This window comes from Sitophilus oryzae, unplaced genomic scaffold (genome assembly GCF_002938485.1).
Source record: "Sitophilus oryzae breed Bouriz unplaced genomic scaffold, Soryzae_2.0 scaffold_1693_pilon_pilon, whole genome shotgun sequence".
NCBI lineage: Eukaryota > Metazoa > Arthropoda > Insecta > Coleoptera > Curculionidae > Sitophilus > Sitophilus oryzae.
Window position 1 is genome coordinate 731265 of NW_022146383.1, and position 14169 is coordinate 745433.

At 31.6% G+C, this 14169-nt stretch overlaps 1 protein-coding gene across 2 annotated transcripts; it reads right to left on the minus strand.

The window, feature by feature from the left end:
• Window positions 1–3530: 3530 nt before the first annotated feature.
• Window positions 3531–4746, minus strand: LOC115880988 (tax1-binding protein 1-like). Of its 2 annotated transcripts, none has more exons than XM_030898337.1 (3): window positions 4609–4746; window positions 4339–4537; window positions 3531–4276 (listed from the first exon to the last, which is right to left on the minus strand). In XM_030898337.1, exons 1-3 carry the CDS (start codon window positions 4642–4644, stop codon window positions 3723–3725), a joined length of 789 nt encoding a protein of 262 aa, XP_030754197.1. In that variant the 5' UTR covers window positions 4645–4746; the 3' UTR covers window positions 3531–3722. The 2 variants fall into 2 exon arrangements, with proteins under 2 accessions (XP_030754197.1, XP_030754196.1); XM_030898336.1 differs by having other exon boundaries at window positions 4603–4746.
• Window positions 4747–14169: the final 9423 nt, after the last annotated feature.

The window sequence follows — 14169 nt, forward strand, 5'->3', positions numbered from 1 at the left end:
ATCTGAAGCTGAACACACTGAAAAGGAAATATATAGTTAACATTTTGCAATATTATAACGGGTATATATTATTTAATAAAACGGTTTTATACCTTTTCTTGTTCTTTCTGGTTCTGGAACGATATTCGATTTCCCGCCAACTGGCCGCCATCTTCCACATGAGTAATTGACATATCAGTTCGATAAAATTTTCTAAAATTTCCAAAAAATAATATATTTCGTATAAAATACCTTAGGAAATATTTTAAAATCATCTTATTATATATTTTAGCTTTTATTTAAAGTATACAGAAGCAATAATTTACCTTTGTTTAGCAAATTAATTGCAAAAATCATTAGTTGAAACTTAGGCAACCAGTAATACACCTTTGGAACGATCCATGCTTTAATATCTCACCGCTCAATCCCGACATAAAATAAGTACTTATATAAAAAACAAAAGAATATCATTTGGGATTCGCAGACGCGGCGTGCGATGTAGACTCTAATCCTAACTTTCTGGCGCTTGAGGAATGCGACGTTATGGGAACTGGCCAGCCCATAATTTAGCCCTCTTGAGTTGTTGTTAGGAATTGTTTGCAGTCGTACGATGTCTGTCAAGGTAGTCTAATGATGACGAGGCGCCGGTCAATTCTACCACGAAATTCCGCATTCTCAGGTACCTTCGTTTACAGGTGGGGTTGTTAAGATTCGTCTGGTCGGAGAGGCGACGCTTGCAATTCACCCTGTAAATGCTTGGAGTTATAAACTTGGGAATGTTTTTTGTTACTTTTTTCAACAATTTTGAATTTTATGAAAGTGGTAATTATTTACGAATGAAACAGAGCGCAAGAAGACTATTAAAGTTATTTTTTGTCCACGCGCACGCTATTCAAAATTCAAAAATGAGGGAGACATCTGGTGGAAAAAATGTTAGCAAGTAACGATAGCTGGCGGTTGGTTTACAAAAGGCAAAAGGTTTACAATTTTTGGTGTAATTATCGGTGGATTTGTTCGTTTTTGCTAAATTTATTGGTTGTATCTCTCTAAAAGTTCTAATTCTTCAGTAGTTTACACAATACATAAAACAATGGTACCCACTTCCCAAACCACCGCTAAAACTAGCATCTGGAGGCGACAAACGACTTGTTTGTGGTCTGGTTTTATTTTATTTAGTCAGCTAATCAAATACAAATACCTAATGTCTGACCTACGGCAATGTTCACATGAGTTTTCCAGTGATTTCACTGTATACGAGAGTTTCCTTTGCTTATGGACGAGTAAAATCCATGTAAAATCAAAAGAAAACCAGTGGCAGGAAAAGAAAAATCAGGCCTACGTGATTATTGTTGAAAAGTTCAAGAATGTGGACCATGATACATTCTTTGGTCACCCTGTGTTTAGTTTCATTTCAAAACTGGGAAACTTATTAATCAATTTTTATCAAATTACTGGCATAATCTATACTAATATACAGGTTGTTAACTGGACAGTTACTTATAGGGGAACAGAATGGCAACACTGCCTATTGAGAACGCATGCACTTATAGGGTTTTCTGCCGACTCGTTCCGTCGCGTCGTCTATCGACGAGCGGGCCGAGGTTGCCATATTTCAACCATAAAGCTCTTGCCGCGAGTAATAAACAAATTAACAACCTGTATAAAATCCTTAAGTGACTGATATACTGATTAATCACGATCCTGCTCAAACCACTCAACGTAAGAAGCTCAATTTTGGCATACAGGTTGATTCTAGGGTGTAGAGGTTCGATAAGAAGGGATTTTTCGAAATTCCAGTTCCAAGAGGGTGAAACCACCCCTCAAATATTACAATATGTTTAATTTAAAAACGGCCAAGTATCCGAAAAAACGCTTAAACACGATTATTTTATTTTGTTTTTTTTTTACTTATTTTAAGATTTTTTAAAAATGTATACAGGGTGTTTCGAAAAATCTGGTCAGTGATTAATCACGATCCTGCTTAAAGCGCTTGACGTAAAAAGCTGATTTTTGGAAAACAAATTGACTTTAGGGTGTAGAGGTTCGATAAGAAGGAATTTTTCGAAACTCGGATTCTAAGGGGGTGAAACTATCCCTCAAATATTAAAATATCTTTTATTTAAAAACGGGTGAGTTTTTCGGAAAAACTCGTATATTTTATTTTGTTGTTTTACATATTTTAAGATTTTTGATAAATTTATACAGGGTGTTTCATAAAATATGACCATTGAGTAATCACGATTCTGCCTAAACTGCTTGACGTTTAAAGGTGATTTTTGTCAAACGGATTGACTGTGGGGTGTAGAGGTTCGATAAGGAGGGGTTTCTCGAATCTCAAATTCCAAGAGGGTGAAAACGCCCCTCAAATATTACAATATTTGTTATTTAAAAAACGGTTAGTCTTTCAGGAAAACGCTTGGACAAGCATAATTTATTTGTTTTTTTTACATATTTTGAAATTTTTTAGAAAATCATACAGGGTGTTCCAAAAAGTTGGGTAATTTCTTAACCACGATTCTGCTGAAACTGCTTGACGTAAAAAGCTTATTTTTGGCAAACGGATTTTTCGAAAGTCAAATTCCAACGAGATGAAACTACCCCTCAAATATTACCAAGTTATATAATAATATCGCCATATTGTTTTTTCTCATGCTGACATACATAAATGTGAGAAAATTTTATCCAGTTTGTATGTTTGTATGTTAATGGAAATTCTTGCTTGGCTTTATCATTACCATTACAAATGATTAATTCGACGCGAACGAAGTCGCTGGGACACGCTAGTTAAATAATAAAACAACTAATTGTTTTATTACCACGCATATGTGTGGAAATACAGTTTACAAAGTTGCAAAAATAAAAAAATCATTTGGAATTTTTATAGAATATAATAAAATTTTTAATAAGCCATTCCAGAGTTATATTTACATAAAATTCTTCATAATTTACACCTAGAAAACTCTAGAAATTGTTTTTATCATATATTTCGATGTTTTTAACACTACGAAAAATACAGGGTGTATCAAAAGTAGAAAACGCCGAACAATTTTCAAAACGAACCTTAGAAATACGTTTATATTTAATGTAAGTACAATATCTAGACAATCTACGATACTTTTTACATAGTCTCCAGTTATTAAGTCCGATGAAAGTTTAGAGAGGTCTTCTAAGCGTTTTAGTAAAGGAGCAAATGCTAAAATATTAAAGAAAATATGCAGTGACTACTTTTAGGAAAATTTAAAATACTTACCATCGTTTTTTTTGATTGGATCATGTTTTTGGTGTTTAAATAAACCATTTATATGTCGTCTAGGTTTAGGTTCGACATGGATAAAGTAAAGGAAACTAAACAAAATGAACAGTTTTAAATCCATTGTGTAAAAAAACTATTTAAAAAAGTATTATAGTGTGATTATAGTTATAGATAATTGGCAAAGTCATATTTTATAGAATAATTATTTTAAAAATGATAAAATAGTACTTATTCTTATCAGACATTTAAATGTAGGGTTGTACTTTCTATTTTTACAAAGAAAAAAAAACTTAAAAACTACTTTAAATTTCGCCTTTATTGAATTGACTTAAATAAATATAATATTAGGAAACTAGAATGAAATATTCACAATAATTAGTATATTATCTTTTTTTTAAACACAATAAATAAAATTGCACACAGAGATAGAACCAAAAAAACATCAATATATACAAATAATCCACACACAACAATTTTTAAATCTTTCTTTTCAACTTATTACATGTTTTATATCAAACGGTGGCAACGATGGCAAATCGCCAAGATCAAAAGACAATTTATCATTACTCTCTATGGTTTTATTTCTTTCTTCTTTTATTGTTTTATTTCTTAGTTTTTCATACTTTCTCTCGACTTTAACTTTCTCCAAATACAGTTTCCTAAATTCTTCACCACCTTGTCTTATCTTACTTTTCAGACTATCTATTTCTTTTTCATGATCTAACAGCATCTTTTTCAGACTCTCTGTTAATTCTTTGACCTCTGCTATTTCCTGATCGTAATTTTTTATCAATCTCTTCGAAATCAGGGCTTTTAATGTGTCTTTTAACATTATATTTTCTTCTTTTAATAATGAAAGCTCCTGGTCTTTATTTGTACTTATTTTGGAATCTGTTACATCAAAATTAGTTGGTTTTGAATCCTGTTTTACCTCCGAAGGTTCTGCATTGAACTGAAACGGGGTACTAGCACCCATAACTTCGTTCTCGCCATTTATATAACAAATTTGATAGAGTTGTAGCTGGTTTTTAGGCAAAACGTCTTCTGAAATACGTTAAAAACGTTAAAATTTTCGAAAAAAGTTTCAGAAAACGTCGTAATCTTACTAGGAAACGTAACAAAATATCGTGTCTCCTTTAAACCAAAAGGAACCCATTCGAAAAGTAAATAGTCCTTTGCGTCATTCCAGCCGAATTTAAAGAGGGTAATTCTGTCTCCGTCTTGGGGAATATAATCGTTGAACTTGAATTCACAATGTAAATCGTCGCTGATTGAGTATTGATCCAGGACAGACAAGAATTCAACCTAAAAACCTTTCATTATAAAACTTCTGATTATGTAATAGGAATTTTAAAGGCTTCCGCACGTACACATACTGCATAGATTGTAGAGTTTGCGTTTTCTTCGTCCATTATTTCCACTATTATATTTTTGATAAGTTTTTAAAAATATTTATGTTTTCTGGAAAATCTTCCTTTCTTCTGACACCATGACCATAGAAAAATAACTTGTGACTTGTGACATTTGTCGTAAATGTCAAACATTTTTCGAAGTGTCTAGTTGTCCGCTAAACGGACGAATAAAATAACTTAATTGTCCGGTTTTATAAAACTTTTCATGAGGAACATTTTCAACCAAAATAGAACACAACTTTTTTTACAACTATTACAAGATAAATAATTTCGTATTAATAACAATAATTTATTATCACTATCATTAGCCTCTTGTTGTCTATGCGAGTCTTTAGTTATCTCTGCTTAATTCTCACCCTAACTTAAAGAAGTTTAAGAACACCCTGTATATACATAGGATATGGAAGTAAAATTATAATTTCAATGGAAGTAAAATTATAATTTCAATGGAACTAGAATTATAATTTCAATTAAAAATATTTGTTTAAAGGTAAAATGTGGATCCGGTGGCTGACCTTGAAACGAGTTTTTGCTGCATATAGACACGGATACTACGCATGCGCACATCGACCATGTTGCCAGATTGCAGGTTATTTCGGAATTATTTTCAGTAGAAAAAAACATTGTTTTTGTTTTCAGTGCTCATTATACCTATTATTAATAACATAGAAAAATTTATATTATTATTTTAATATTTCGCACAACACGGGAACATTTATTATGTATTATCATAGTCAATAAAATTAAATAGAAATAAAAGGAAATTGTAGAGAGAAACAAGCCCTATGATATAGGATTTAGGATTTCTTTCGAAAACTATGAAACTATGATCCCTTCCCTGACACAAACAGTACATTGTGAGGCAGGAAATTGTAGAGAGAAATTGTGGAGAGAAACAAGCCCTATAATATAGGATACAACATTTTAATGAACAGTGCTTTCCATAAAATCAATAAAATGAAAAATATACGAAATAATATACATGTACTGATTTCTTTCGAAAATCGACAACTATGAAACTATAAACCCTTCCTGGGCACAAACCGTACATTGTGAAACAAGAAATTGTAGAGAGAAACAAGCCCTATAACATAGGATACAACATTTTTTAATGAACAGTGCTTTCCATAAAATCAATAAAATGAAAAATATACGAAATAATATACATGTACTGATTTCTTTCGAAAATCGACAACTATGAAACTATAAACACTTCCTGGGCACAAACCGTACATTGTGAAACAAGAAATTGTAGAGAGAAACAAGCCCTATAATATAGGATACAACATTTTAATGAACAGTGCTTTCCATAAAATCAATAAAATGAAAAATATACGAAATAATATACATGTACGATGTACTTTCTATATCTCTATATAAAATTCTCCTACCAAATTTTAGTTGTCCATCTTCAGAAACAATGGCATCACTGACAATTTTTTACCACACTACAATCAAATATTTATTTAAACAAATTTAATTATTACAAAACATATTATTAATATTAGGTATATAACATTATATATAAAAAAGTTATGGAATTTTACGCAGAATCTAAAAATAAAATAAAAAATAGAGTGTGGCATTTAAAAAAAAACCTGTGTTATATTCGTAACACTCTTTTGAAGCACCCTGTATACTCTGTTATAATTTTAAAATGTAAAAAAAGTATTTTAAGTCTTTTTGGACAATAATATCAATCATTAATATCAACTAAAAATTGTATTGCATGGATTAGCGTTTATATTACAAAATTAATCCTTTTTTTTATTTATTAAATTAAAATTTTTTTACTGCGTTTTTAAAACCTTTGAAAAAATAACAGGTAAAAGAAAATATATGATTCCTTTATTTCGACATAAAATATAAATTTATTGCTCTATGCACACATGATCTATTAAAATAATTATAGTGCTTATAGTCGCAACTTACTGTATATTTCCTGTGATACCAGATTTTACAACAGTCTGCCACTTTTGTGTCGTCCATTATCAACTCTATATCTTTGATTTTTCCCTGTTTTAATGTACATTTCCAAAAAAAAATTGATCTAAAATACAAAGAACAATATCAATAAATAATATATTAGAGAAACTAGAGAGTTTAGAAGATACAAGATAAGTTAACGAAATGCTTACCTATTTTTTGTAAGTCCATCGCTTCACAACTGCCTTCACATCTTCAAATTCTTGCCAAGAAGGAACATCCAACATAGTTTTAACCTGAAATATTAAATAAACATTAGTTTTTCGAAGAGTTTAATAATATACTCATACAAAATCTTAAGAAAAGGTAACAAAAAGAGGTTAAAAAATAATATAAAGTAATAATTGTTGTTCTCACCGTAGCGAGTAGCTATTTCAAAAACCAAAATAATTTGGCAGCTGCTTCTAATATCTTAAAATTTTATCTTCTACTCCTATCCATGCCCATTTTTATTTCTTTTTTCCATTTTCCAAAATTTTCTTGACTTTATGGTGAAGGAAGATATTATTCGATTCAGATTTCCCATAAATATTCCCTAGAAGTTTGATACAAAAAAGAAAAAAGTATTAGTATTGATATAATGACTATAAAAATACAAATAAAATTATAAACTAGAATTTTGTTTTATAATACTAAATATTATGGTTTACCAAAATATCTGCCACATATTTATACGTTTTTTTTTCATCAAATTTCTTACTTGGACATCCAATATATTTTATTTGTACACTTCAGTTTGGATGCAGATGATTTTATCTAAAAAATAAAAAAAAAAACATATTTAAAAATCTAGAAAATTATGAAGCTGTAAGAAGATACTTTCTTACCTATAGCCATCATCAACCAAAGACATTATAAATATAGACCGAACATCTCATTCATAAATACTCGTTGGTAGTGTATCAAACATTCCAATGTGTCAAACAAGGACAGAAGAGATAGAGAAGTCTAAAATTTCCGACCCCGGCAACTAGGCGCATTTGGATTGTTCTAATGGCCAGTGGCGTATCGTTTTTTGGAACGAATTTCATTAGTAAAGTAAAAGTAAAGTAATTAGTAAAATGTTTACTCCATATTAATATACTACATTAACACTTTTTCGTCAGATGAGTTTTGTTATAAGGTCTAATATAATAATATAATTAATATCCCACATATACTTATGTTGAAACGTTAGTAGGTAGTTTTCAAAAATCGCTCCAACATCAATTTTCAATTTAAACTTTCAGTTAATTCTATATAAACTTTCAGTTACTTTTGAATATTTACAGGGTGACTCAGGCTTCCGAAACAGTTCTATATTAGGTTTGTGGTTGGTGACTTTTCTTTCAATTTTTTTTTCAGAATATGCAGGCAATGGTAAAGCACATTTTAGACATTTTTGTAAACATAGGTGGCCGGAACATATTTTCAAACTAAAGTTGTAGATTTGCCATTAAATTTCCATTCCAGAAATACCTAGGGTTGCCACCTGTCCTTTTTTGAAAAGGACAGTCCTTTTTTGGAATAACTTGTCCTTTTGACTTTTTTTGACTTAAAAAGTCATTTTTATTTACGTATTTTCCCTGAGAAAATTACCTACAGCAAACAGAAATATTATTTTCGTCCAAATTTAATTAGAGATGTTATAAAACTTATAAATAAATTTTTCTTGTTTAGAATAGGCAACATTATTTAGAACTTCCCGTTTAAATCTCAAATGATAATTTAGGTTTTAGTTTTTCCTTTTTTGATCTTAAAAAGAACTTTTTAAAATTAGTAATTAGTAACGATTTAGTTAGTTCGCAATCGATAGCTTCCTGTAAAGTACTATGTAATAGTTGTTTAATCTTGTATTATTAATAACTTCCTATACCTAAAATCAATATTTAATGAGAAAATTGTGTTTTTTTGAAAATATAAGACAAGATTTGACTTTCGGCCTTCTTCTTGTATTATGATGGCTCTGATACGAGGCAATTACCTTTTAGTCTCTTAATAGAAGGCATTTATCATTAAAAGTATCAAATCTGTGTGCTACAGTATGGGATTTCTGTCGCATAATAATGAATATTACGTTTATTTACAAATCCATTACTTTTAAAGGTAGCTTCATCAGACAATCAAATTTTAGTTAAATGTCCCAACCTTCATGAACTGTATTAAGCATATGTATTGCCGTTTAAATCACCCCGAGAATCACCCTGTATGTTGACAAAAATATTTTGAAATGTGCGTTACAATGGCCCCCATCTTATGTAAAAAATTGAAATAAAAATTGCAAACCTAAAACGTAATAGGTAAAAAGCTTTTTTGGAGGCCTGGGTCACTCTGTGTATAGGTATGTATAAAACTAGTAGCCTAAGAATTATTTACAGTTCGTCGCGATTCTAAAAAAAAGGTAAACACACCGTACAAATAACTCTAGGAAGAGGTATTTGTACGGTGGTAAAAAATTGTTTAAACGAGGCCGAAGGGGCAGATATAATAATGCAATAAAATGTAAAAAAGGGCGGGTAAACACCTTTGTTTATATGTTGAGCAAAATTCTTTTAGAATATCGTATATAATGACCAAAATATGACGCAATTTTAAGAAAAAAAATGTCACTTTCTGGCTTATAATAAAGTTTCAAATGCAACGTTTATATTCAAATTTGTTATGATCTACAACAGTTAAGTAGTAATTGAGACGAATTATAATTCAATTACCGGCTACTACGTTCTTGTTATAATAGCTCAAAATTCAACAAATATAATTAGAAATTATTTTAATTGTGAGAGGCTCCCTTGTGGGACGCCTATGTACGGCGATTACGGGGCGGCGGAAACAATACCCACCTGTGAAAAGACAAATTCGGGTAATTTGAGCTTATTTTTCCACACATTTGACACTGTCGTACCATATTGAAAATTCGCAGATTCAAAAGTACGTTAAATAAAAGCAAAAACTACTGAAAAACACTGAAAAGTTCACTTTGGACTTGATTCCGACTTCAAACACACCGTAAGCTAAACGTAGTACGCTATAACGGACCCAGGGCCGTCGCGAGGGGTGGTGGGACGGACGGCTCATTTCATTCTGAAAGACTAGCAGCGAGGTTGCCAATAGTTCTAGACGTTTCAGCACATTAAACAGTAAACATGTCCTTTAATAGTAACGCATATATCCTCTGGTTAATAACATATTATTACGTATGCTTCTTTAAAAATAAATTATTAATTTAATTAAGAAATTGAGATTTATTGATATCCGGTGAAGGTTTTAAAGTCACCTTTTCTGCAAATCAAACTAAGTGGCAATGTCACCTTCTCTATCTCAGTTGGTTTTTACAGTACGTAGTCAACCTCCGATTGTTTGATCGGGTTAAAATGCAAAATGTGATATCTGTTCTTCCTAAATCTATGTCATCAACAGATTGTTCGACAAACACTATGGTGTCACATATTTAGATAATCTCTTTATAGTTGGGCAAATTGTTGTCTATGCGAGCTCAAGTTATCCCTGTTAATTTCCTAATATCATGGTCTTGTTGGTCTCTTAATTCCTTGTGGGTACCATACTGTAATTTTTCTAGCCCATCTGTTGTCCGTCTTTCTTGCCAGGTATCCAGCCTATTGCCACTTGAGGGATTTGACTTTTGAGGGTCTTTTGTTGTATCCACTCTATTCTTTTACGGTCTTTCTTGGTTATTCCCAACATATTTCGTTCCATTGAGCGTTGTGCGGCCTGCAGTTTCCTTATAATGTCCGTTTTAATTTTCCAGGTTTCGCCTGATGCCTAGGTCATGACTGGTAGCACACATTGGTCGAATGTTTTCTTCTTTAGATAAAGAGGCATTCTGGATTTGAATATGATAGAGTTTCTTCCATAAGTAGTAGTAGTTAATTCTGTTGATTTCTGGTGGTAGAGATCCCGAGCTCTGTATTAGTTGTCTCAAATATCTTCTACTATTTCTAGTGTTTTGCTATTTATTAGAATGCCTTTTCTGTCACTATATAGTTCGTTGTACATTACTTTAGTTTTTGCTTGTAGAAGATACATTAATTTTGAGACCTATTTGACTGCTGGCTGTATTTAGTTCGTTAATTTGGGCTTGTAGTTCTTCAGGACTATTGGCAATAATTAGGACTATGTCATCAGCGAATCTTAGATTGTTAAGATATTCCCCATCTATTTTTAATCCTTTTTTGGTCCAGTCCAGTTGACGGAAGATTTCTTCTAGTGTTGCTGTAAACAGCTTTGGGGATACCACGTCTCCCTGTCTTACCTGTAGTATATATCACTATACAGGGTGTTTCAAAACAAATGCGAAAAACTTCAGGCGGTGATTCCTTGTTCAAAATAAAGGGTAGTTTGCTTCATAAACGTTGGGTCAAAAGTCAACCATTAGGGAGATATCGCGGTACAAAGATGGCGGAAAAATAATGTTCTTATTTTTTATCTTGAAAACGAAAAGAGATAGACTAATGAAATTTTATGGAAGCATTACTGTTATGAAAACACACTTTCTGGTAATTTTTTCACTTTTTTAAAATGAGTGGGTTGAAATAAACTACCCCTATCATTCTTGTTAACGAAATTTAAAGAAAAATCTTATCAAACACATGCAAAAAAATTAATTTGGATAGTTTAGTTTGTTTAGAAACGTTTTTATCTCTTGTATTTTTTAATAAAACTCACCGATTTGAAATTAAAAAATAAAATGTAAAGCATTACATGTCAGGACTGAAAATATTTTTAGATTAAGAATCTAGTGATAATAATGATAATAATAATAATCTAGATAATAACGTATTGCAGTAGGGTAATGTCAAATAAAACAATATTAGGAACATCCTAAAAAGTGACAGCGGCTGACTAGATTTTTTCCTAAAAAAATTATAGCTGCCCACTAGATTCTTTATCTAAAAATGTTTTTTGTCCTGACATGTAATGCTTTACATTTTATTTTTTAATTTCAAATCGGTGAGTTTTATCAAAAAAACACAAGAGATAAAAAAGTTTCTAAATAAACTAAACTATCAAAATTATTTTTTTTTGCATGTGTTTGATAAGATTTTTCTTTAAATTTAATTAACAAGAATGATAGGGGTAGTTTATTTCAACCCCTTCCACTCATTTTAAAAAAGTGAAAAAATTACCAGAAAGTGTGTTTTCATAACAGTAATGCTTCCGTAAAATTTCATGAGTCTATCTCTTTTCGTTTTCAAGATAAAAAATAAAAACATTATTTTTCCGCCATCTTTGTACCGCGATATCTCCCTAATGGTTGACTTTTGACCCAACGTTTATAAAGCAAACTACCCTTTATTTTGAACAAGGAATCACCCCCTGAAGTTTTTCGCAGTTGTTTTGACACACCCTGTATATTTGTTACACTCAATAATTTTTTTTCATACTCAAAATCTGTCTGATATCTTCACAGCACTCAACACTACCCTCCCAAAAATTCCACATATAGCGCCCTGAAAAAAAGGATACGCAACAACCAATCCACAATCCCTACAATGCAGCTCATACAGAGAACGTTAGTCCCTGAAGAGCTTGGAGCTGAAAAAATTATTGAAACACTGAACCAATGTGAACCTGTAAGACATTCAGATGACCCTAACGATATCTACTCAAAATAACACTGTTGGAGATTCTTAGAGACTCATACAAAGACTGATAGTACTAGAGCATCTTGAACTACTGGCGTAAAAAAATAGGAGCAACAAAGAGTATCATATACATAGAAATTGTGTAGACTTCAATTTGGCTTCGACATGACTCTCTAACCTGTTGCTTACAGCTTCAAACAAAGTAGATGTTCAATCAACGTAAATCTATAAGATACAAGAAGAACCATACAATAATCTTCTAAAGGCGTTGAATCAAGTAGGCTGCAGTAGTTCCGGGGAAACCTCGTACTTATGGATCATTATATTCCCATTCTTGCTTCAAACGTAGTGGAACTTCAACCCATGTGAACCTATAAAACACAAGAACCCCGAAAAATATTCTGCAGGCATCGACTCAAACTGGCTTCTGTGGTTCCCTCTAAGGCTCATATCAATACCTGTAAAAAATAGTAACAAAAAAAAGACTATCATATACATAGAGATTGTGTGGACCTCAATTTGGCTCCGACATGACTCTCACCTGTTGTATACAGCTTCAAATAAAGTATATCTTCAACCAGCGCGAACCTATAAGACACAAGAACCCTACAAAAATCATCTGAAGATGTCGACTCAAACTGGAAGCTCATAGAGGCTCTATCAGCCTTTGTAGAGCGCCAAGACCTACTCTTGTGAGAAAATAAACCAGACTTAGATACGATCCTTTTAAGTTTTGGACCTCAAAAATTTAAACTTGAACTAATGATGACCTCAGAGAAAGTCCTAAAAATTTCTACTGCACTACTAAAAAACTCGATTCCTTTTTTCTAGGCCCTAGAATCAACCTGAACTTGATTTGAAAATACAAAAATAAGTTTAAAACATTTAGACTATATGTACTGAAAATTTAGTTATTGAAATGCTTAGATATTGGCATGCGTTTACTCTAAAGTAGTAATAAGTAAAAGAAAATGAGTTAAAAAATTAGAAAGTTATAGAGAGTTACCTATACCTACACGTTAATTTAAGAAAATAAAAATATCTGTTAGACATTCTCTAGATTTCAATTTGACTAAGATAATATGGATAATGATATTAATTATAGTTAATAAACGTTTTTTTTAAATAGTTCAAATCAGAGAGAATCTAATCCCAAATAACGTTAAAAAGAAAACACTAAAACAATAAAAGACTTGGAATCCCTATTATCTTAGCACCCTCGATTCAACATTACACAGACTAGAATATGATGATTATTCTATTAAATTTAGTTTAAAATTACAGAAAATACTAATACTAATGGTGACCTAGAAAGTCATAAAAATCTCTACTACACAACTTATAAAACTTGATTCCTCTTTTCTGGGCCCTAGCATTATATCTGAACTTGAATTGAAAATATAAAAATGAATTTAGAAAATTTAGACTATTTGTATTAAACATTTAGTTATCGAAATGCTAGATATTGACATGCGTTTACTCTAAAATAGTAATAATTAAATAAAAGTGAATTAAAAAAATTAAGAAGTTAAAGAAAATCACCTAAACCTACACGTTTAATTTAAGAAAATAAAAATAACTGTTATAGATTTTTGAGATTTTAATTTGACCTAGATAATATGAACAGAGCTATAAGAACATCAAATACATTCTCAAGAAAAAATCGATAGACATAACAACCCAATAAAAAGACCGATAGACAAAACAACTCAATGGACCTCTGCTGCTTTCGAGAGGAAAGCATGTTCTTTGCTTCTGTGAGGAGACTCCACAGAGGACGTTAGCCCCTGCGGAGCTCAACCCAACGTGCTTCTGTGAGGACGCTCATACAGGGGACTTTAGCCCCGGTAGAGGTCGACTCGACACTCTGCTTCGCTTCTGTGAGGGGCCCCACAGGTGACTTTAGCTCCTGCAGGACCGCGCTCACGCCATCTCCGGGAAAATAAACGAACAACCA

Excerpts from the sequence above, each read along its gene's own strand:
- LOC115880988 (XM_030898336.1), bottom strand. The coding sequence starts at position 4,644 with ATGGACGAAGAAAACGCAAACTCTACAATCTATGCAGTATGT. Across the intron at positions 4,538-4,602 it reads CTACAATCTATGCAGTATGT|GTTGAATTCTTGTCTGTCCT; the intron begins GTACGTGCGGAA and ends AAAGGTTTTTAG. Across the intron at positions 4,277-4,338 it reads ATATTTTGTTACGTTTCCTA|AAGACGTTTTGCCTAAAAAC; the intron begins GTAAGATTACGA and ends AACGTATTTCAG.